The 23734-nt window shown below is 36.1% G+C and overlaps 1 protein-coding gene across 3 annotated transcripts in view; it reads left to right on the top strand.

Moving 5' to 3' along the window:
• Window positions 1-23734, top strand: part of SCAF8 (SR-related CTD associated factor 8) — a 347831-nt gene that overhangs the window by 69878 nt on the left and 254219 nt on the right. For 2 of the 3 annotated variants that reach the window (XM_046004859.1, XM_046004858.1), the window contains exons 14-21: window positions 2684-2784; window positions 5312-5425; window positions 6882-7038; window positions 9673-9806; window positions 11404-11548; window positions 14248-14316; window positions 16744-16962; window positions 17705-19172. In XM_046004859.1, coding sequence (XP_045860815.1) covers window positions 2684-2784; window positions 5312-5425; window positions 6882-7038; window positions 9673-9806; window positions 11404-11548; window positions 14248-14316; window positions 16744-16962; window positions 17705-19158 — 2393 coding nt within the window. In that variant the 3' untranslated portion in view covers window positions 19159-19172. Of the gene's footprint in view, window positions 1-2683; window positions 2785-5311; window positions 5426-6881; window positions 7039-9672; window positions 9807-11403; window positions 11549-14247; window positions 14317-16743; window positions 16963-17704; window positions 19832-23734 lie in introns of those variants that run through there. The other variant, XM_046004856.1, reaches the window with a different exon arrangement.

The raw sequence follows: 23734 nt of genomic DNA, 5'->3' as shown, positions 1-23734 counted from the left end.
ATGGGGTTGTCTAATTTCTGAAAGTCTCTTAATAAACTCTTTCTGCTGTGGAGATAGATAAATAATTGTTATAATTTATACTACTGAATCATCCTGGAAACCCAGGCTTATAATTAAAGGCAACATCCAGCCTCTTCCTACGTTCTGGCATTTTCAGCAAGCTGTGGCTGTCTTGCCAGAATCTTACCTGATTGTGAGAGCAAGTGCTAATTTGATAATGTTGATATTCCTAAGTCTGAAAATTTGTTTATCTCCTTAGGGTGAGAGACCAAATTCAAACATTGTAGTGCTATCTGATAAAGAAGTAATATCAAAGATCTGACCATAAAATCTATGCTGTGCCTCCCTTCTCATGATACCATTAGGACAATCAGATTCACCCGTTTTAGGATAGGGCTTTTATGTGGAGTCTCTTCCATTTAGTTCCTCACTTTACTTACCATATTATAGCTGCCACCATAGTTACCCACCATGGAGTTAATTTCCTGTTGCTGTGTTTTCTTTCATGAGTCAAACACCATAAAAAGAAAATTCAGAAAGCACGTAAGAAAATACAGTGAAAGTATATCCCTCAGTATTTGCCTCAAAACTCTCCTTACTCCAAAGCAATTTCATGTGGCCCCAGTGCATTTTAAACACATAAGGTAGTATTTCCCTACCATTGGTCCTTTGAACACAAGAGTATACATGAATAGTGCAGTGGGTGTGAAACATCAACAAGCAGTAATATTCTAGGAATCAGTGTCCGCCTGTCATCATCGTCGTGTGCACCTCCCCTCCCCCCACCACCGGCCGTGGAATGGGGGAGATTCATTATTACTTTCTGAGTTTAAAAAAAAAAAAAAGTTCTCTGTGAGAAAAACTGTGGAGAGACTACCTTGAAACAGTAGAGGAAACAGGGAACATATTTCAGGAAAATTAAAGCAGCTGTGATGTGGTAGAAAGAATAATGAAGTGGTGGGACCTATTGTGAAAGAGGTCTAAAAATGTGCTGAGGGTTTGTGGTAGGTTGAATAGTGGTCCTCAGGACCAAAGATGTTCATAGCCAAATTATTGGAACTTGTAAATATGTTACATCACATGGTGTGATTAATCAGGATTTTGGTGTGGGAAGATTAACTTGGGTTATCCAGAACAGCTCAGTGTAATCCAGGGGTCCTTCCTTATAAGAGGGAAGCAAGAGGGTCAGAGGGAAAAGGTGATGTGAAGATGGAAGAAAGACGAAGATAGGTAAATGCTCCACTGTTGGCTTTGAAGATTGAAGTTGGGGTCATGAGCCAAGGAATGTAGGCAGTTTGCCAAGGAAACAAATTCTCCCCTAACAGTGTCCAGAAAGAATGCAAGCTTGTTGGTCCATTTTAGACCTCCCTAACTGTAAGAGAATGTTTTTTTGTTCTAAGCTACTAAGTTTGTGGTATTTTGTTACAGCAATAGAGTAAAACTAATATATTGTGCCTTGAGACTTTGGTTGAATATTAAATTATATGTACATAGGGTGAGACTGTGTGAGGCAAAGACAAATAGGGTAAGAACATTACCAGCGACTCTGTTGGTTGAATGATTTTTTTTTTTTTAAGATTTTATTTATTTACTTGGCAGACAGAGATCACAAGTAGGCAGAGAGAGAGAGGAGGAAGCAGGCTCCCTACTGAGCAGAGAGCCTCATGTGGGGCTGGATCCCAGGACCCTGGAATCATGGCCCAAGCCAAAGGCAGAGGCTTTAACCCACTGAGCCACCCAGGCGCCCCGGTTGAATGATTCTTAAAACTAACACAGGTCTGGAAGACCTTTGAGTTAAAACCAGCTGGAGTAGAGAAACCTGGTTGAAAAAACCTTCGTTCTGTAGAGATCTTGCAGTAGTCACTAGTGTGGGGTTAAATTAGCTCTAGAAAAAAACCTGCTGGAGGCCTGCCCCATAATAGATAAAAAATCATCAAAAGGATGGAAACTTTGTCTTTAAAAATGACATTGATGTAAATCTAGACTTATTAAACTCCACAAATGTATCTGCTGTTGTTAATATTTTGCAAGTGTTTTCGGGAAAAGAAAATGTTCATGGAGTCATGAACTGTACAGCTTAAAGTAGGCGACAGGTCTTGTGTGTAGGTCTGTTTGTTAAAGGGAAGTACTTCCTGCAATTAAAATATCTTTTAAGTTTTTCATGAAAACAAGTTAAGGAGTTCAAATTTAGCCTTTTCCCCCGTGTATCTCTGTGCACATTATCTAAGGATAAGGTGCTGTTTTCAGATTTAACTGTTGATTAGGAAGAAACATCCACTTAATCATTCCATCACAGAGTATTAAAGTTGCAGAGATAGGATTGTAGTGAAAAGTGTTTTTGTGACTTTGTTGCGTATTAGAATTACCTACAGAATTTTAAATTCCCAATTTCCAACCTGTTGTACCCCATAGCCCTTCATCTTTTAGGGTAAGACCCAGGTATCCATAGGTGATTAAAGTATGCAGCCAAGTTTGAGATCAGGTAACACACAAGAGGTTGATTTGCAGTCGGTGTAGATGAACATCTGAGATTTTAGTTCATTTTTAGCATAACAGATAAAAATGTCACCTGTTTTAAATATCCAGCTTGAATCTTATTTATTAGTGCTTTTTCTTCAACTGCTTCAAAGAAATAGCTGTGTCTGTGTGATTTAGGTCATTTGTCTCTTTAATGTCTTGACAGTATGTAGTACTACTTTGTGGGTTGGTCAGGTGGATAAGAAGGCGACCCAGCAAGATTTAACCAATCTGTTTGAAGAGTTTGGACAAATTGAATCCATTAATGTAAGTATCACCTCTTACACGATAGTTTAAGGTTAAAAATACACATACAGAGGATTATCAGTCAGAGAGTCATTTTGGTTCCTAATGAGCCCAGTAGAGTATCTGCCTTTAATAATGCACATCCTTATAAGGATTTTTGACTTTAATCATTCCTATGTTTATTTCTGCTCCTGTTATTCTCCTTAATTTTTCTTTTTTAGTGGAATTCTAACGAAATGTTCTCAGGGGTGTTATAGCAGTATAGCTAGCACTTGGTTCCTAAAGGCATCTAGTGTTCGGGTTAGCAGAAACCCTATCTGTGACCTATTTTAATTACACCCCCCTCCCTTTTTTCGTAATGAAAATGAGGAAACTGAGTCCCAGAGAATTGTAATCACCTACACATGAGTATGTAGATAGTAGTGGAAACACAAGAGGACTTGGGGTCCCAGTCTTTTTATCAGTCCCCTTGCTCCTCTCGCCATCTCTCCCTCTGTAAAGAGGAGAGAGAAAAACTGTGACAAGAAAATCTGTCTTTGACTTTTGACTTTGAACTTGAGCGCAACTCTTTTCACTCCTCAGCTTGATTTTTTTCAGCACTTTTGCTCCATCCAATCTCCTTTGAGCATTTTCTTCTTCCTGAAGGTCTGTTCCCCCCCCCCCCCCCCCCCCCCCCCCCGTGGAATGTTTTATAGAAATTTGTTTCAGAAGCCTAATTCATTAACCCTATGATTTTATTCACTGTTGTTATACTTTACTGTCTGTTGGACTTTCATTATTTTTTACCAGGAAATTGGCTGCTTTTCCTTTCTAATCTTAGATCCTTACATGACCAAACTTGACTTTTCCTTATTAATAAGAGCACTCTTCATTGAATTGTTTTTTTTTTTTTTTAATATTTTATTTATTTATTTGACAGAGAGGTCACAAGTAGGCAGAGAGGCAGGCAGAGAGAGAAGGAGAAACAGGCTCCCCACTGAGCAGAGAGCCTGATGCGGGGCTCGATCCCAGGACCCTGAGATCATGACCTGAGCCGAAGGCAGAGACTTAAACCACTGAGCCACCCAGGCGCCCCTCTTCATTGAATTGTTTGACCATTTTGTATACTACCTTCAACCATACATGATCTCATTGGAACCTCACAAGAAGCTGCTTAAGTAATTCCCATTGCTTTTTTACCAGTGAGGAAACTCAGTGATTTGCCTGAGTTGCATAGACAATAAATAGTTGATTGGTTGAGTGTTTCAACTTGGGAGTTTTATATTCCTCTCCCTACACTATGAGTATGCTGTGGGCTTTTCTTACTCGTCTTTTAAAATTTCATCTGTCAAAACATAAACTATTTGCCAGAGTCCTTGATTGATCATATAACCTCTGAATTTTTTTTATTTTCCCCTACCTGAGACGTCAGAAATGTGTTGACAGTTGAAAGAATAGGGATGCCCAAGATCAGTGTCTTTAGATTCTTATGAAAGTGCCACAATTTACAAGGTGATTCTAATGCAAAATCAGGAATCACTGCTCAGGATGGATCCTGAATCCAAGCAGCATTTGGATTGTCCTATTACTTGTGACATTTTTGGCCTTTGTTCTGTAGTCATTTGGGCATTAGTTTAGTTTGCCTCTTCTGTATTACCTTTTAAGAGCATAGTAGGTACTGAGTTATTTTGTGAACTGAAATGTGTTGAATGGCTAATGATAAAATCCAGAATTTGAAAATTTGATGGAAAATGTATAAACCTTTCACTTGGTTTGGGGAGAGTTTGAGGACTGAGTAAAAAGTCCATTCGATTTAGCACTTAAGGGGTCATTAGTAAGCTGGAAGACAATTTTTCAGTGCATTGATAAAGAGTTGGGTCTGTATTGCAGAAGAGAAAGAAATGTGTAGGGGGTTAGACTTCTTTTTTGAGAAGTTTGGTATTCAAATTTTGGAAACTAGCTTGAAGTGAACTCTGAGTGAAAGTGAAAACACTAAGGCTGTTTTCCTATTTGTGTTAAAAGCTTTGTCCAGAAGCACTTGGGCAAAATTAAGTTTTTATAGTGAAGCTTTAGTGTCACCATTCCTTGTAGATTATAGATTTTATATTAAGGATAAGATACTTCCCCCAAACAAAAATCTTTCTCACGTTACTCAGTATGACACTTGGCAAAATTGTAATGCTTTCAATTATTTGAATAAATTTACATGCTTTCAAATATGTTGGCCATGCAGTATTGGTTTCTTTTTATCTGATTGTATTGTATACATGTCTTTTTTACATTTTTTGTTTTAGTATTTATTGTGTATCAGACAAACTTTGATTGACATATGATATTCATGATTTTGCTTATGTTAGGACGTAGAATGAGACCCAACCAAATTTTGAATTCTTTTTAAACTAAGTAATTAGTTGTACTTGGATAATACCAATAAACAGCCAAAAAAGGAAAAGGGAAAAACCATTGAGTCTTAATCGTCTAAGTGATCTGTTTCATTAAAACCATAAAATAATGTCAGAATGAATGCCTTCATGTTTACTGTTTCTAAAGAAAAAAATTTTTTTAATAGATGATTCCTCCCAGGGGCTGTGCTTACGTCTGCATGGTTCATCGACAAGATGCTTTTCGGGCTCTTCAGAAACTTAGTTCCGGATCATACAAAATTGGGTCCAAGGTCATTAAGGTGAGATTGGAGGGGAAGGACCCATGCTCTTCTTGCATTGGATTATTAGAATGTTCCTGTATTTGATACATCTTCTTTTTTAATGTTAAGGAAAAACCTCTAGAAAAGCTTATTATTTCAATATTGTTGAGTTATAGAATTAGAAATAGGTAAAATAGTAACTAAAACTTTAGCAGATGATTCTTTGAAATCACACTTACAGTTCTCTTGTTCAACCAGGGCACCATTTTATGAGTGGAATTTTCTTTACAAATTCTTTTTCCTTTTCTTTTTTTCTTTTCTCTTCTTTCTCTTTCCTTCCTTCTCTCTTTTCTTTTCCTTTCTTTCTTTCATTTTTAAGTGACCTCCACACCCAATGTATGGCAAACCTATAACCCTGAGATCAAGAGTTGCATGCTCCACCAGCTGAGCCAGCCAGACACCCCAATAAGCTTATCTTTTATTCACTACTTTCTCCTAATGCTTCCTAATTTATACCTCTTACGTATATTATTATTTCCTCCTCTTTAATATCTTATGTTGTACAACCCAGGCCACTGTGAAGGGTTTAGTAATAAGTATATATTTTTTCCTCTTAATCTTTAAACTGAATGTTTATTGTATATTTCAAACATATTATTGTATATAAATATATTATTGTATTTTTCAAACATTTCAAACATACTATATATGTTTATTTGTATATTGTATATTTATTGTTTATTTTTACTTCTTGTGACTAATTTACATTTTATTTCTGCATTTGAAGATAATTTATTCCGTCAGTTTCTGCAACTGAGTTAAAAACTTAAAAAAAAAAATACTTCCAAGGTAGACAGTGTTTTGTCATTTCATGGCAGAGAGTTTCCTGTCTGTGAAGTATCTCCTTTCCTAGATTACCAAGATACTGTTTAAATTATGATAACTACTCTAATTATTGCTAATATAGGTTGACATTTTTATGGTGAAAAGTAGATTTGGATTGTTCTGGAAGTGTGTTTTTTAGTTTTAGTAAAAAGTGGAAATAAATCCCATGTTATAAATGGTGTTGCTTTCTAATGCAGGCTTTATTTTAAAAACAAAAACAGGAGATACATGGAAAAACTTGGCTACTCTTATTTTTCTAGCATCAAGTAATGCTTTGCTTGTCTAGCTAATTACTTTTTTATTTTTTTAAAGATTTTATTTATTTATTTGTCAGAGAGAGAGTGCACAGGCAGGCAAAGTGGCAGGCAGAGGCAGAGGGAGAGGGAGAAGCAGGCTCCCTGCTGAGCAAGGAGCCTGATGTGGAGCTCGATCCTGGGACACTAGGATCATGACCCAAAGCAAAGGCAGCCGCTTAACCGATGAGCCACCCAGGCATCCCTGTCCAAATAATTTTATTTGTATTTACATTGTTTGCATATAATTTTGAACATTTTATCTGGCTTTTACTGTATACCTGAACTTTCTGTTTTCTTCTCTTCATTCCTTATAGATTGCTTGGGCTTTAAACAAAGGTGTAAAAACAGAATATAAACAATTCTGGGATGTGGATCTTGGAGTTACATATATACCATGGGAGAAAGTTAAAGTGGATGACTTGGAAGGTTTTGCAGAAGGAGGCATGATTGACCAGGAAACTGTAAATACTGGTAAGAACACTAAGGGTAGTTTATTGTTTAAAAAAACTATGCTTAAAAAGTTGTAATTGATAAGAGTTGTGCATGATAAGGTGAACTGTGCTTATTTTATTTCCTGGATTCTATGCCCCAAAAGGAGGAAAAGAAAAACAAAACACTGCCATTTCCAGTATATATGCTTAATGTGTCTTATTTCCTAAATGTCAAAGTATAGTGTTTTAGAAGTCTATAAATGTAGCATTTTTCCTGTATGTCTTTTAAAAAGTTCTGCTGTTTCAGAGAAAGACTTATGTAACATGAGACTTTTTTTTTTAATTTGACAGAGAGAGCAAGAGAGGGAACACAAGCAGGGGGAGTGGGAGAGGGAGAAGCAGGCTTCCTGCTAAGCAGGGAGCCGGATACAGGCTCAGTCCCAGGACTCTGGGCTCATGCTTAATGACTGAGCCACTCAGGCGCTCCTGTGGAGACTTTTAAATTAAATATTTCAGTTACTTGAGTTTAAATAACTGGGAACGTAAGAAGTTTCTTTGAAGGACTTCTAGATTATTTTGGTTAGTATCCATGTTGTGAATGGCAGGAATAGAATATTAGTTTAGAGGGCTGTACTTCCGGTTCATGCAGTTCTAGAATGCTTAGAACCAAATGATCATCTGGCCTATTTTTTTAAATTTGTGTTTTTATTTTTAAAAATACCAGTTATAGGGACGCCTGGGTGGCTCACTTGGTTGAGCGGCTGCCTTCGGCTCGGGTCATGATCCCGGCGTCCTGGGATCGAGTCCCACATCAGGCTCCTTGCTCCACGGGGAGCCTGCTTCTCCCTCTGCCTCTGCCTGCCACTCTGTCTGCCTGTGCTCACTCTTTCTGACAAAAAAAATAAAATAAAAATACCAGTTATAAATTGACAAAATAGTTAGCATTTATAACCAGTAAGAAATCTTAAAATGGATACTTGGAAATAATTGAAAGGTGGTATATAGCTTCTTTCTTCACATCTTAGCTCTTTTACCAAAGTAAGCTAGCTAATTTTCAGTATATTTTCATTCTTAGGCCAGTACAAATATTTTTTTTTTTTTTTTTTAGATTTTATTTATTTATTTGACAGACAGAGATCACAAGTAGTCAGAGAGGCAGGCAGAGAGAGAGGAAGGGAAGCAGGTTCCCTGCTGAGCAGAGAGCCAGACGTGTGGCTTGATCCCAGGACCCTGGGATCGTGACCTGAGCCGAAGGCAGGGGCTTTAATCCACTGAGCCACCCAGGTGCCCCGTGTACAAATATTTTCAAACATTTTTTCAGTGCTTTTCTTTTTTTTTTTTTTTTTTCCAAGATTTTATTTATTTATTTGACAGATAGAGATCACAAGTAGGGAGAGAGGCAGGCAGAGAGAGAGAGAGAGGAGGAAGCAGGCTCCCTGCCAAGCAGAGAGCCCGATGCGGGGCTCGATCCCAGGACCCTGGGATCATGACCTGAGCTGAAGGCAGAGGCTTTAACCCACTGAGCCACCCAGGCGCCCCTCAGTGCTTTTCTTCTTGTCAGTCTTTTTTTTTTTTTTTTTTTGATGGGTATTTCTCTTAAACACTTACTCATTCAGTAAATATTTTAGTTCCTATTGTTTGCCAGCCATGATCTTAGGAACTGGGATTATATCAGTGAGACAGACAAAAATTCCTCCTCTCCTGGAATGCACATTGTAGTACAGAGGTTGACAGTCAATAGCCCATGGGCCAAATCCTGCCTGCATGCTCTTCTGTAGAATTTCATTGAAACCATACTCAGTTGTGTTTATATTTTATATGACTTTTTTTTCCAACAGCAGTTGAATAGTTGCAACAGAGAACATGTGCCCGGAAAGCTAAAATACTTAGTATAGGGAAAATTTGCCAACCTTTGTTTCCAGTGGAAAGAAACAGACAATAAACAAAATAGATAAACTCTAGGTTGCTAAGTTCTAAGAAGAAGAATCAGGGAAAAGAGGGTAGTATGGGTGTGGAGCTGTTGCAGTTTTACGTGAAGAAGATGTAATGAAGAGAGTGATATTTGAAGGAGTGAGACGTACAGCTCTCTGGAGAAAGCATTCTGTAGAGAGGGAAGAGTATGTGCAAAGTCTGTTCAAAATTTATGAGACCAGTATGATTTGAGCGAAGTTAGCGAGGAATGAGGAGTAGGAGATAAAGTCAGGTGTACAGAAGGCAGTCTTATTAAACTCTTATTGGTCATTATAATGACTTCTATCTTTATTCTGAGGGCAGTGGAGAACCATTGGAAGAACCATGAGCTTCTTTGTTCTATTTTTGCATAGTTGTGTTTTCAGAAAGATTTTTCTTTATTGGGTTAATACTTTTCCTTGTCGGTCTCCCCTTGTACCTTGTGACACAATATAGAGTAAGATTTGGTCTCCCTTTGAGATAATATCTATGATATCTTCTAATTATTTTAGTATCTTTCATTTGTATCTTGTGTCGTGCTTCTTTGGACTCCTTAGTATTCTCATCAGACTTACCTGGCACCTATAGTTGTGGACACATCTTAAAGATATGCCAAGGTAGATGAAGGATGTGGAGATGAAATAAATGTATATGTAGAAATAAAATGAAAATTTTGCACTTTGCACCTATCCAGAGGAAATCAATTTCCAAATATTTTGTTTAGAGTGGGAAACTGTGAAAAGCTCAGAATCCGTTAAAGAGACGGTCCAGACAACTCAGAGCCCAACTCCAGTTGAAAAGGAGACAGTGGTCACAACCCAGGCAGAGGTTTTTCCTCCTCCTGTTGCTATGTTACAGGTTAGTGCTGGGTGTTTTGTTATTATTAATGTGTTGTCTTACATTTCTGTTTTTACTCCTGTATTTACTTTATAAAACTTGAAGGACGTTGTCCAAAATAGAATAAATTAGTTTTGTCAAATAATTTTGGGGAAAATTTTTTTTTAAATGGTGTCATTTATATGTAAATGTTTATTTATTGTACAAGTATTTATCCATGGTCATCTTCTATGGCATTCACTGTTCGAGGCACCTGGGATAAGGCTACATTAGTGGAAATAAAACCATGCAAACCTCTGTCCTTATGCAGCTTTTGTTTTCAATAGGGGAGATAGAAAATGTAAAAGAAGTAATTTTGTGAGATACTGTGGAAGGAAAAGAGACTATGAGGGTTATTAGGAGTTCCTGGATAAGTGCTTATGATTGTGAATAAAATGGTCAGAGCAGACTCGAGAATGTGACATTTGGGTGACGACTCAAAGTTGCTGAGGGAATTAACCATGTGGCTGCCTGCGGAAGAGTGCTCTGTGCAGAGGGAACAGCCAGTGCAAAGGTGGCCCTAGGCCAGGAGGGTATTTGGTGTGTTCCAGGAATAGCAAGTAGGCTAGAAGTGTAGTGAATGAGAGGCAGCTTAGTGGGAGGGAGAATTCTAGAAGGACTTTGGTTTTCACTCTGAGATGGAGCATTTTTGGAGGAATTCAAGGAAAGGAGTGACTTGATCTGGCTTTAAAGGTTTTAAAAGATCTGGTTTTAAAGGATTGCACTGGCTGCTATTTTGAGAGTAGACTAGTGGGCATTAATAAAAGTAGGGAGACCAGTGAAGAGACAGTTGCAGCAGTCCAGATGAGAGCTGTTGGTGGACCGATCCGTAGACTGATGGCATTGGAGAGAATGGGAAATGGTCAGATAATTAGGGGTTATGTGATGGTGTGTTGATTTTGTGGCATGGTGAGACTTTTGTGAGAAAGAGAAGAGGTAAGGTTTTTGGTTTGAGAAATTGGAAAGATAAAGCTATCCTTACCTGAGAATGGGAAAGACATTTGGGAGTTCAGTTTTGTATAAGTGACGTTTGGAGTGTTTTTCAGACAATGAAGTTGAATAGACCATTGATAATATGAAATTTAAGGAAGAGGTACACCCATAGTAAAAGTAAATATTTAGGAATTATTGTCCCTAGGATGAGTAGAAAATACCTTTGCTAGGAGTAGAAAATAAACTTAGGAGAAATTCCCATCATTTTAAAACTGTTACTGACATGTTTCCTAATGGTTAGGTTACATACCATAGCTGGGCATTATAAACTTAGTGGGAAGTGACAGTTTAAATTGATCATGATACTCACTATTCAGGCAGATGCCCATTACTTTACATCATTTTAATATAAGATAGAGTTCAGTCTCCATGTATACTGTCTGTTGAAGAATACTGCCTTGCTTCTACCCCATGTTAGAGTCACTTATAAGTATGCAAGAAAGAAAATAACAAAACAACTTAATATAATGGTATTTGTTATCTCTCTTAGAAAGGAATAGAAATTGTTTATCTTTAGTTGTTCCAAGATGTAATCATTGCCGATGGATAAAGTGATTATGGACTTTGAATTTTCTATCCATAAAAGATCCCAGTAGCACCAGCCGTGCCTGCGGTTAGTCTAGTCCCACCAGCATTTCCTGTCTCAATGCCGGTTCCTCCTCCTGGATTTAGTCCAATCCCTCCACCACCTTTTCTGCGAGCGAGTTTCAACCCTTCACAGCCACCTCCTGGTAAGGAATTTTCATCTTTTTATTTTATTTTATTTACTTGAGAGAGAGAAAAAACATGAGCAGTGGGGGTGGGAGCAGTGAAAACGGAGAGAAGCAGACTCCCCACTGATCGGGGAACCCAACATGGGGCTCGATCCCAGGCCTCTGAGATGTTGGCCTGAGCTGAAGGCAGATGCTTAACTGACTGGGCCACCTAGACACCCCAGGAATTTTCATCTTATGTGTGCTCTACTTAGAATATCATTCATTCATTCATTTAGAAAAAAAAATTTTTAAATTTATTTTCCTTAAGTAAACCTTACACCCAGTGTGGGGCTTGAACTCATAACCACAAGATCAAGTCACATGTTCTGTCGACTGAGCCAGCCAGGTGCTCCACAATGTCATCCAAATTGTTATGTTTCCAGGTTAAGATGCTATAGATCATCAATTCTCAAATCTTAATATGCATAGGGATGACTTGGAGGGCATAGTATAAAAACAAAGTGTGCTGGGCCTGGCCTCCTTTTGCTTCACTGACCTGAGGTGGGGCAAGACAGTTGTATTTCTGACGAGTTCCCAGGTGATGCAGATGGTTGAAGGATCAGCACTGACAGAGAAAAAAATGGAATCCTGTATAAGCATTGAAATATTTTTAAAATAATTTAAAATTTATGTTGAATTTTTCTTATCGGAATTCTCTGTGGTTATCACCCATTCATCAGGAAGTACGCATTAAATTTATATATAGACTGTTCCTCCTAAAAATCATGTTTTCATTTTGACATAAGAAATTATAATCTATCTAAAAATGCTGATTGAATTTGTAATACCTTTTCTGACCTTATAAATTTTTGATAAAAGTTAATTGAGTCAGCATTTCTAGTTTAGAAGCTATAGATTACTCAACACACATCAATTAAATATAAATAATAGCTTATATAACTTAGGGATGGAACTCTAACTTAGGGATGGTTTTAGACCATGGGAGTTTAGAAGAATGAGGGAGAGGCACAGGGATCAAATAATAGACATTGTTTTTCCAAAGCTATATTTATCTTTCTTTGAACTTCATGAACTCGTCACATATTGTAAGAAAAGAAGTACTTTGATTTCTGTAATTTAAGTTCTTACCAATTAAACAGAATTCCTAAAGACTGTCAACATTATCTCAGAATGGTTGTAATTTATTTGTCTTACAACAAAATTTTCACATTGTAATTAAATACATAACTTGAAATTGATGCAGAACTTATTTTATCTTATATGTTAAAGATTGGAAACTTACTCTTGTCAGATATGGAATCAATTAAAATGTGGGATCTGAATTAAAATTTTCAGAAGATAATTTTTAAGATTAATTTCAGAAAGAGAGCTGGGGGAGGGGTAGAGGGAGTGGGGGAGAAAGACTCAAGGATACTGCGCATGGAGTGCAAAACTGGATGTGGTGATCTTATAACCTTGAGATCATGATCTGAGCCAGAACCAGGGGTCAGGTGCTTAACTAACTCCACCACCCAGGCACTCGTTCAGAAGATCATTTTTAAAGGATTATTTCAAAAACCATACCACATGGACTTTGTAAAGTCATCGCCTAGCATTCATTTGTTGAATTATCTTTATTTTTCTGTTATTTTTAGTCACTGGTTGGTTGTGGGGTTTTTTTTGTTGTTGTTATTTTTCTTCAAAGTTTTATTTGGTGGGGGAGGAGTGAGCCCAGGGGAGGGGAGAATATTCAAGCAGAGGGAGAGAATATTCAAGCAGACTGCAGACTCCCTGCAGAGCGTGGAGCCTGACATGGGGCTTGGTCTTATAAAACCCATGAGAACATGACTTGCACCAAGACCAGAAGTCAGATGCTTAACTGACTGAGCCACGCAGGTGCCCCTTTAGCCACTGTTTTTAAATTAAATTTAATGGTAGCTCTGTATCTTAAAAATGCAAGGAAACAGGTTTATAGTTTCATCATTTGACATTTAAAATTATTAAACAGTATTAAATTGAAGGTTTATTTCAGTGCTCAAAAAATAATATAGTAACATCCAAGGTTAATGAAAATATTTTGATCTAGTAGATAGCATATAAATCAAAGAAATACAATAGCACGTTTTACAGATGACATTATTGCATATAGTGTTATCAACAGCATGACATATAGTATTTAACTCCCCCTGCAATCATTGTGCCTAACATACAAAACAAGTTGCCTGACTCATACTAAACTTTGACTTAATAGCATCATAGTGTGTGTGACAGGACTTACACACAGAAGTAGATAAATAGGACATGATCATGATAAGGATCTCTGTGCTTCACTTGGCTTACTTAGGGTCAAATATAAGGTAGTGTTTGTAAAAGTGACTTTTTAAAAAAGATTGATTTATTTTAGAGAGAAGTGTGCGCATGAGTGTGGGGCAGAAGGAGAGGGTGAGAGAATCTTAAGCAGACTTGCTGCTGAGCACAGAGCCAGATGCAGGGCTTGATCCCTCCACCCCAAGAACATGACCCCAGCCAAAATCAAGTCAGCTGCCCAAACCAGCTGAGCCACCCAGGCACCCCTAAAAGTGATTTTTTAGATGGAAAATACATTCACAAATGTAAGGTCATAGTAATGGAAGACTTTTTAAGAATGTAGAATTTCATTTATAGCTGTTGAAATCTTTGAGTTGAAAGAAGTAACTCCTGCTATTTTATTTTTGGTCTTTCTTTTCCCCACGTAGGTTTCATGCCACCTCCAGTTCCACCACCTGTTGTACCACCACCCACCATTCCACCAGTAGTACCAACATGTGAGTCTCTACTTGGGGAATTTTCTTTATTCGTGGTAGTGGTAACCTATTGACCCTCATTCTTATGAATTATTACTTTTTGTATTATGAAGATTTTAGACAAATACTTTTTTTATTAAGGGATTTCGAAAAAATTAACCTTATTATAAGACAGTCATTCTGTATTCAGATTTGCTATGTTGTCTCAAAATGGCATTTACAATTGGTTTTAGTCAGAATTCAGAGTCCCCAAAGAGCTGTGTGGTTGGTTTGTTTTGTGTATTAAATGTCATAGTGTAGAGCAGTGTTGCTGAAACGTCCCTTTCTTTTTTCATCTTTTATGTCTTTGATTTGTGAAGAAACAGTCACTTCTGTATGCAAGATTCCAAACAGTCAATTTGGTTTTTTCCTTTGTGGCATCAGATTTGTTCCTCTGTCTTCTGATTTTTCTGTACAGAGTAAGTTCTTTCGTATCAAAGGTTTGCTTAGAATGTGCTTCAACATTTTTAGCAACAATGGTGTTAAGATGGATCAGAGCATTCAGTTAACAGAACCTGGTCATTAAAAAAGTTTCCCTTCAAATTTTCATCTGATGGTTCCATCCATTGATCGTTGTTGCTTTTTAATCTACTTTCCTTTAGTTGCAAAGTGCCAGTCTTCTGATTGCTGTCTATTTGATTTTTGATTTTTCACTTTTTGGTTTTTGATTTTTCCACATTTCTTACCTAGAATTTTTCTGTTAAGAAAAAACTTTCTCTTACCAACTAGTAGTATTTAGTTATCTTGAGGTACTTTTGTACAGGAGAACCATGGTAGATGCTAAGTTCTTGTCTCTGCCATTTTTTAGCATAATGAGTTTAATTCTGTAGGTATTTCCAGTGATATCTGGTGACCCAAGGAGAAGAGGCTTTTTCTTATTTCTCTTCCTCTTTCTCGTCCTTTCTTCTTCATCTCTTTCTCCTTTGTTTTCTTTAGTGTTTATGGAGTAATAGAGTTTCACTTTAGAGCAGTTGCATTCACTTTTCTTTTTGAAGTTGGTTGTTTTATCTCTAGACAGCAAGACCTTTCATAGTTGCTTCTCTATCCTTTTGAGATGACTACATCAGTTTTTGGAGAACTTAGTAGCTTTCTGTCCCAATATTGGTTCAAAGGACTTTATTGTAAGGACAGTGTGTGTAACAGAGAACTTACCTCTTGACAGTGTAATCCATGTTCCTTGTAAATTCTTCTCTACTTTCTCGTTCAGATGGGATTAGGAACCTTCTCCTTTGTTGTTTTTGGTTCATTAGGAAGAATTCTTTATTCTTCCTAAAAATCAGAAAAAATTTCAGACGCCATTTCTGAATTCAGCATTCACAGAGATTCATCCTAGAATTTACCTCCCAATTATTTCTTTAGTTTATTCATTTTAGAAAATCTGGGATCAGTTGAATGGAGAAAGAGAAATGCAGCCATGTGTCAGGTACTCTCCTAGGTGCTTCCACGGTCTTGTTTAATTCTCATAATTCCCATGCATGATCTCAGATGGCTTTACTCCTATTTTATAGCTCTGTCATGTGCTAACTGTGTTCAGGTAAGTTGGAGTTAAATATGAGGATAAAACAGTTCTTAAAATTCCCAAGTACATGATGTGACTGTATTGTGACATAAACTGAACTAAAAATTCTGATGGTTTAATTGTGATTTTATATTCCTCTGGTTATTTTTTTAACAACTGGGTTTTCTGCTCATTTCTTTAAAATGGAAGGGTTATACTTCTTTATTTGTAGTCCACTTTACCTCTTCTTCTTAATGTGATGGGTTTCTAACCTCATTTCACAAGTAGTGAATGTAAGGATCCTAGTACATTATAATTTCAGGGGATTTGAGTAGATTTGTATTATTGTATGTGTTTGTCAGTCTGCATGAATCATTTCTGTATATTCAGAATTTCATGTACTGACATTTTTGTAAATTATGATTTTTTTGTATTATTGGAATTTTTGTTCTTTATTTTACCAAAATAAATTTGTGGTCTTTATTTGTGGAATAAATATTTGTGGTCTTTATTTTACCAAACGTTTTTTATGAAAATATTTCCAAAATTACTGTTTTCCCTTATTTAAAAAAAATAAAGCTAAAAAATAAAGCTCTCTAGATGTACTTTAGCCTCTTCTGATGACTTGTCATTTTGAGCATCATTTATTATATACTGTGCTAGGTAATAGATGCCAGTAAATGAAACAAACTGTAAGAAGTTAGTTTTCATTATAAATAAAATAGAGATACCAGAGAGAATTCATGCATGTCAGGTTAACTGAGTAGTCTTACCAGACAATTGGAGAGAGAGGACAGGAAGGCATTAAAACTTTGGCAAGGCCATTGTTGGTCCTGGTTAATATTTTTAACTTAGTACATGAATTGCTTGCCTAATTAAATCTGAAATATATTTTCTCCCTCTTTAAACAGCTTTAGTGCAGCCGCCATTATCCATGACTCCAGAAGCTGTGAAAGATGTTGCATTTGGTGGTCTTGTTTTACCAGGTGGTTCTGTTGCCAGCAATCTTGCTGCTTCCACTCTGCCAGCTGGAAATGTTTTTAATCCTCCAACTAAACAAGGAGAGCCTGAAGAAAAAGTACCTCATCTTATAGAGCACCAGATTCCTTCTGGGGAAAATACCAGATCAGGTAAAACAAATAAATTCCCCAGAAATACATAGTTAAATCATAAGCACTGCCTCTTTATATTGGTGTTTAATTCTGAGATGAACTATAACCACTGCACCAGTATTGAAATGTTGCAGTGTTTAAAAAGAGATCACTCACTATTTCCTAGAATTTGTCCTCAAAAAAAGTTGGCATTTTGTTCAGAATAGCAATAGATTTTGGCACCTTTCTTTTACCTGTACCCCTTCCTTTTTGCATCTATTGTGACTGCTTTAATGTTTTGGTATGAAAATACAAGTACAAGAAATATGTATGCTTAAAGATAAGAATGAAAGATAAGAATGAAATCTGAATAACTTCTACCCGATGTTCTCCAACTAGGTCTAAAAGATAAATGTATTTGAAAGTAGCGTGTCCTCCTTCATGGCACCACTGTTAGTATATTAAAATTTGTTTGTGCTTTAGAAATATCTTTGTGAAAGGTGGAGAATTACTGTAATATCTGACATTTTTCCTTAACTTTAAATGTTCCATGTAAAGATTTTTAGGTAACATCCCACTTATGTTTTAATATTTAAATTTTATAATGCATGGTATTAATAATTTTAACTTTAGTTTAATATCTAATGTGTCTTGATTCTTCTGGGATACAAGTCGTTGATTAACTCTAGGCTAACTAATTATAGCATTAGTAACTACAAATATAGTTTCCTTTTATACCAGAATGATTTTTTGTGTGTTATTTTTTCTTTTTCTGTTTTAGTGATTCCAAATGATATTCCAAGTAGCCCTGCAATGTTAGGAGGACAGCCACCAAATGTGACAAGCAATTCTGGAATTCTGGGAGTCCAAAGACCAAATGTATCGAGTAATTCTGAAATTATTGGAATCCGGCCATCTAATGTTTCCAGTAGTTCTGGGATTATTGGAGCCCAGCCACCAAATATTCTAAATAACTCTGGAATTTTGGGACTACAGCCACCAACTGTGTCAAATAGTTCTGGACTTTTGGGAGTGCTCCCCCCGAATATCCCTAATAATTCTGGACTTATAGGAGTACAGCCACCAAATGTTCCAAATGCCGCTGGACTTTTGGGAGCACAACCACCAGCTGGGCCTCAAAACTTACCCCCTTTAAATCTCTCTAGTCAAAGGATGCCTGCAATGCCAATGTTAGACATTCGTCCAGGACTAATACCACAGACACCTGGACCAAGATTCCCTTTAATACAGCCTGGAATTCCACCCCAACGGGGAATCCCTCCCCCATCGGTACTGGATTCACCTCTTCATCCACCACCCCGTGGTCCTTTTCCTCCAGGAGATATTTTTAGTCAGCCAGAAAGACCTTTTCTAGTTCCTGGAAGACAAAGTGTAGACAATGTTACTAATCCAGAAAAAAGGATACCACTTGGGAATGATAACATTCAACAGGAAGGAGATAGAGATTACCGGTTTCCTCCCATTGAAGCCAGGGAAAGCATTAGTAGACCTCCCCCGGTGGATGTTAGGGAAGTTGTTGGACGGCCTATAGATCCAAGAGAAGGTCCTGGAAGGCCTCCATTAGATGGTAGGGATCATTTTGGAAGACCTCCAGTCGATATTAGAGAGAATCTTGTGAGGCCAGGCATAGATCATCTTGGTCGAAGAGACCACTTTGGCTTTAATCCAGAGAAGCCCTGGGGGCATAGAGATTTTGATGAGAGAGAACATCGGGTTCTACCTGTCTATGGTGGTCCAAAAGGCTTACATGAAGAAAGAGGTAGATTTCGGTCTGGAAGCTATCGATTTGATCCTAGAAGTGGTCCTTGGAACAGAGGATTTGGACAAGAAGTTCACAGAGATTTTGATGACCGCAGAAGACCCTGGGAGAGGCAAAGGGATAGGGATGACAGAGATTTTGATTTCTGCAGAGAAATTAATGGAAACCGTCTTGGACGAGATAGAATTCAAAATACCTGGGTCCCCCCTCCTCATCCTCGGGTTTTTGATTTTTTTGAAGGGGCCACTTCTCAACGAAAAGGTGATAACGTGCCTCAGGTTAATGGTGAAAATACTGAGAGACATGCCCAGCCACCACCTTTACCAGTACAGAATGATCCTGAACTTTATGAAAAACTGACATCTTCAAGTGAAATAAACAAGGAGAAGAGTGACACAGTTGCTGATATAGAAAGTGAACCAGTGGTAGAAAGCACAGAAACTGAGGGGACATAATCATCACTCAGTAGGTAAAAGATACCTTTTGTAAAGTTGTCATCTCTCTGTAATAGATTAATGGCTGACTGGACCATAGTTGTTCACTTTTGTCTGCCAGAATTAAGTTAATCTGATGTTCATGTTCACCTTTCTCTTAAATAATTGTACAACTGACTTGTATAGACATTGTTCTTAATATGAACATGGTAGGTAAACATTTTTTTATTTTTCTGATAAAATATAAATGTTGCCCCCCAGATTCTTTTAACTTCAAGGAAATGAATAACAGCTTGTCAGAGACTTCCTATGGAAGAAAGAATTTTTTAGATACTACCATTAGGTTGGATATGGTAATAGATATATTTCAAAATAGCAAGTGGTGGTATATCTTATCCATATCTTTAGGCTGCTGCAGAATTTTAAGGTAATAGACAAAGCTGTGATATTTTATGCAAAGACTGGCTCTAGGTATTTGAGGAGCACAATACAGAGATTTTAAAAAGTGATTTTGTAAAATCTACACTATGGTCTCTGTTTCTCCAAAGTAAGTGTTTGTGATTTGTTCCTCATACTGCAGTGAGTAAAAAAGAAAAAAGAAAAAAAAAAAAGAAAACAACATAAATATTAAAGTACGTTTCATTGTTGGGTGAATTTTGTTTTTAGATGCCAATAAAACTTACTTGTTTGATAACAGTGTTCTAGGAATTGTATTTTTTTAATCTACAAATTCTTAAAACCCTGGATCATTAGCAGCATGTGCTTAGTAGTTGCAGAAGTTTTTTATTACTCTTAATAACAACAATGAAGAACTGTGTGGTGGAAAAACATGTACTTTGATACAAAAATCATGCAGTCTCATTAGTATGTATGTAATATCTGTATATATTTATTGTGTAAGTCATACGTAGATTTTTCTGTTTCTCTGTGTGTCTTCATGTACATACAGAGAAAAACAGTTGATAGTTTAGATAATAAAATATTCTTCAAAATCAGATAGAAAATTAGAGAAATTTGGCTAGTTGCCAATGCTTGTAGTCAAAACTCTTAGCCTTTATGAAGGTAAAATAAGAATGATTGTAAAGAAATGCATTGGCCGTTTGGCAATGGAGTAGTTTTAATGTAGTTAGGCATGAAGCCAGAGTTAGCATGGAGCCAATATTCACATGAATGCTTGCATTGCTTTGTTTCACATTATATTTGCTATTCTGCATAGATAGTGCTAGTACTAAAGTACTTACTGGTCACTTGCCTGAAGTGAATTTCTTAATTGCAAAGAATGTATACAGGTGTTGGTGGATTTAAAAATATTATATATATCAGGAGCAGAGTCCACCATGTGTTTTGTGGGCTCTGGGTAATACTGTTAAGATTAGCCTCCAAGGTAAACTGAGTAGCAGAAAAATTGGGGATTGGTTTTCTATTTATTTATTTATTTTTGCTTTTAATTTTCATTTATTTGCTGTTTGTTTTTCCTTTGGGTTTTACATATATATTTATATATGTAAAACCATTGGTATTTTTTTGGTTCCTAATGAAGACTTTTATTTGGTCCTACGAATAGACATTTTTGTTCCCTATGCATTCCCAACTATTCATCTTTTGCTCTGTTTCTCTAAAATTCCTAAGCTACGTTTGTCAAGCCTGCCCAGAGTAATGATAGAACACACCAGCTATTTAAAATTGGATTGCTTTTGCTTACCTCTTGATGTAAAGAGCTGTGAGAGCTTTATGGATGGTTCCTGGCCAAAAAATCAAGTCATTTCTTCTTATAGGTTCTGAACAGAAATAGTACATTATTTGTTTTGTTACATGAAAAAGTGGGTACGAGTGGAAATTGGGTGTTTATTTCTATGGTAATTCAGTCCAGTAATTTGAATTGGTTTCAGTCTTTTCCTTAGGAAAACGGGAAAAACTGTGATGTTGGTACAAAGTATTAATGTTCAGGAATGATTAGCTTTGTCCTTAAGGAGCTTGTATTGACTGGGATTTCAAACTACTTTAGTTGCATTTACCATTATTAAAATTAAGTGACATTCACTTGACATTCACTTGGATTAAGTAGCAATAAAAATGTAAGACTTTTTAATGACCTTTGATCCCAAGTTTTTTATCACTGTTGGGCCTTCATGTGCAAACTTGAAAACAAAATATATCCAAGTATTGCACTGCTTTGAAGATTCTGGTGGTAAAAGTTAACCTAATCAGTTGTCAGTACTGTAGAATCCCATTTTGGGAGTGTGTGACACTGAAAATAGTTGAAAAAATTTACATTACTTTTTCTCACTTAGTTCTTATTTTGTAGTATAGTATTTAAGTGAAAGGATATTATTCATCCTCATACTGAATTTCCAAAGTTGATATTTACATTCCCCATTCTTTAAAATAACGGAGAGAAGTTAATTATCTTATTTAAAGTTCTACACAAGACCGATCATGTTTTTAATGCTTTTGATCCCAGTACAGTCACTAGAATGCTAGCCATTAGAAATATGCAAGGAGTAACCTAACCACTTCAATAAAATTGTTCAACGTGCTGCAGGCAGTATCTCCATTAGCCACCAAATTAATAATGTTTTGATTTGTGATATGTTAGAGAACGATACGACTCTCTGAGATATTCGTATAGTTTTAGTAGATACTACTTTTTAAATTTTTTTTGTCTTTAAACATTTCATTAAACATTGGCTTTATAGCATAAATATGCACTTTGATCGTTTATATTGCAGTTAGAAATTTATTTTACAGCACAGCAATCAGTATTTGTAGCAATGTATAGGTGGTATGCCAGGTTTATTTCAATATATGGGATGGACAAATGCTTAAAATTGGAAAGTGGAATAGTAAAAATTACTCGCTTTTAAACTCTGAAAATGACCTCATATAATATTTAATTGATAAAATTTGTTCATTATTTAAGCTCCTATATTCTTAATAGAGTTTTTTTGTCCTGATAATTTAGTTGCTTCATTAAATTTATTGGCCATTTTCAGACATATAAAAGATTATAGTTTATGGAGATACACATTTAAGGTTTTTTGGGGGGGTGGGTCAGTTTTACTACATTTAAAAAGAAAAAGTTACCTCTTTTAATTTGGAAAAGTATTTTTTTATAAACACCGTAGTTCATTAGGTCTAAGGTGCCATTGATTGTGAGAAGCACCATTCAGGAATAAAAAATGTTTCCAGCATGACATGCCAATGATTTTAAGACCCATTCTAATTCAGAAATGTCAAAATGTAAAGTGTCTTAGAATCAAAGAAATACGGTATTCATTATGAATTTTATATACATAATTCCTTATTCAGTAAGTTTAAAGAACATTTTGGTGTTTTTTTGTCATTGTATATATTTTAGATGGGCACAACTTTACAGAAAAAATTTTAGTATTCAATTAAAAATAATTTTGCTATACCTTATGTGCCTTTATTATTGTTACTTTATTGGGTGCTATATTAATAAAATGTCTAAGGGCTTTTAACTCTTTCAGCGAAAGAAAGCATTAACATTTTTCTCTTTAAATATTTTACATGATGTAGAAGAGGAGAAGCAAAGTACCTTTATATTCATTTTTAAGATAGGCAAAATTAAAAACTAAATATTTGTAAATAGTCATAAATACTGCAGTGTGGCAGAGAATTATAAATGTTTCCTTAATTGAGGATGCTGTGGTTTTATATAAAACATCTTTTAAACTATAAGTTTTAGGCACTATAATTTTTGTTTTCCACTACTGAAGTAAAAAAGACTATTACTTTTTAATGGGAGATTTAAAAACTTGCTAAACCTTGGTTTAGCAAAGCTTTCTGGAAATAGAATTCAAAATTAATGGCCCAGATTGTTTTCTTGGGGAGGGATTACTTTAAAGGGGCATACATATTGAAAGCAATTTTAAATACTCTATGTCTGTGATTCTCAACCAAGAAATGTATAACAGAATCACCTGTTGGAGCGATTTGAAAGTATCAGGAGGTGGGGGAATGTCACTACAGATGAAGACAGAATCCCCTGGGGAGATACATATTTTTATACACATGTACATCCATACACACACCCCTCCTTGGGTGTACACATACTTTTTAGATCCCCACATACCACCACTTCAGATAATTTAAAACGTGTAAATGCTTAATACACCGTGTACTAAGAGTCTTTAAAGAAATTTTTAAGTAAAATACTTTGGTGATCCAAAAATTACGTTTAGTGTTTCAATAAAGTGTATATACTTAATTTGTGGCAATTGGTGTTGGAGTATGAAAAAAAAATAGGGAAGTCATTACCACAGATGTTTTAAACTCATTAAGGCATTTAGCATAAATCTAAAAATGAAAGCAAAGGGATGGAAGGAAGCATATGAGATGGTTTTATAGGAAGTATTTTTGACTCAAGTGAAACTTTGTTATAGGATACCTTAAAGAAAAATTGACTCGATATCATGGAATTAAGTGCTTTGATTATAGAAAGGGCCCTTTTGGGACAAAATTGTGAGCATTAAATTTATCGAGGACTAGTAATGTTACTAGTAGGATGACTTAGGTGTGGGTTGCACATCAAAAACTAAAGCTGATCAGTGGTTTATTTTGCGTGAGCTTTGCT

This window comes from Meles meles, chromosome 5 (genome assembly GCF_922984935.1).
Source record: "Meles meles chromosome 5, mMelMel3.1 paternal haplotype, whole genome shotgun sequence".
Taxonomy (NCBI): domain Eukaryota; kingdom Metazoa; phylum Chordata; class Mammalia; order Carnivora; family Mustelidae; genus Meles; species Meles meles.
The sequence above is the reverse complement of the archived record's forward strand: the minus strand, read 5'-3'. Positions and strand labels throughout refer to the sequence as shown.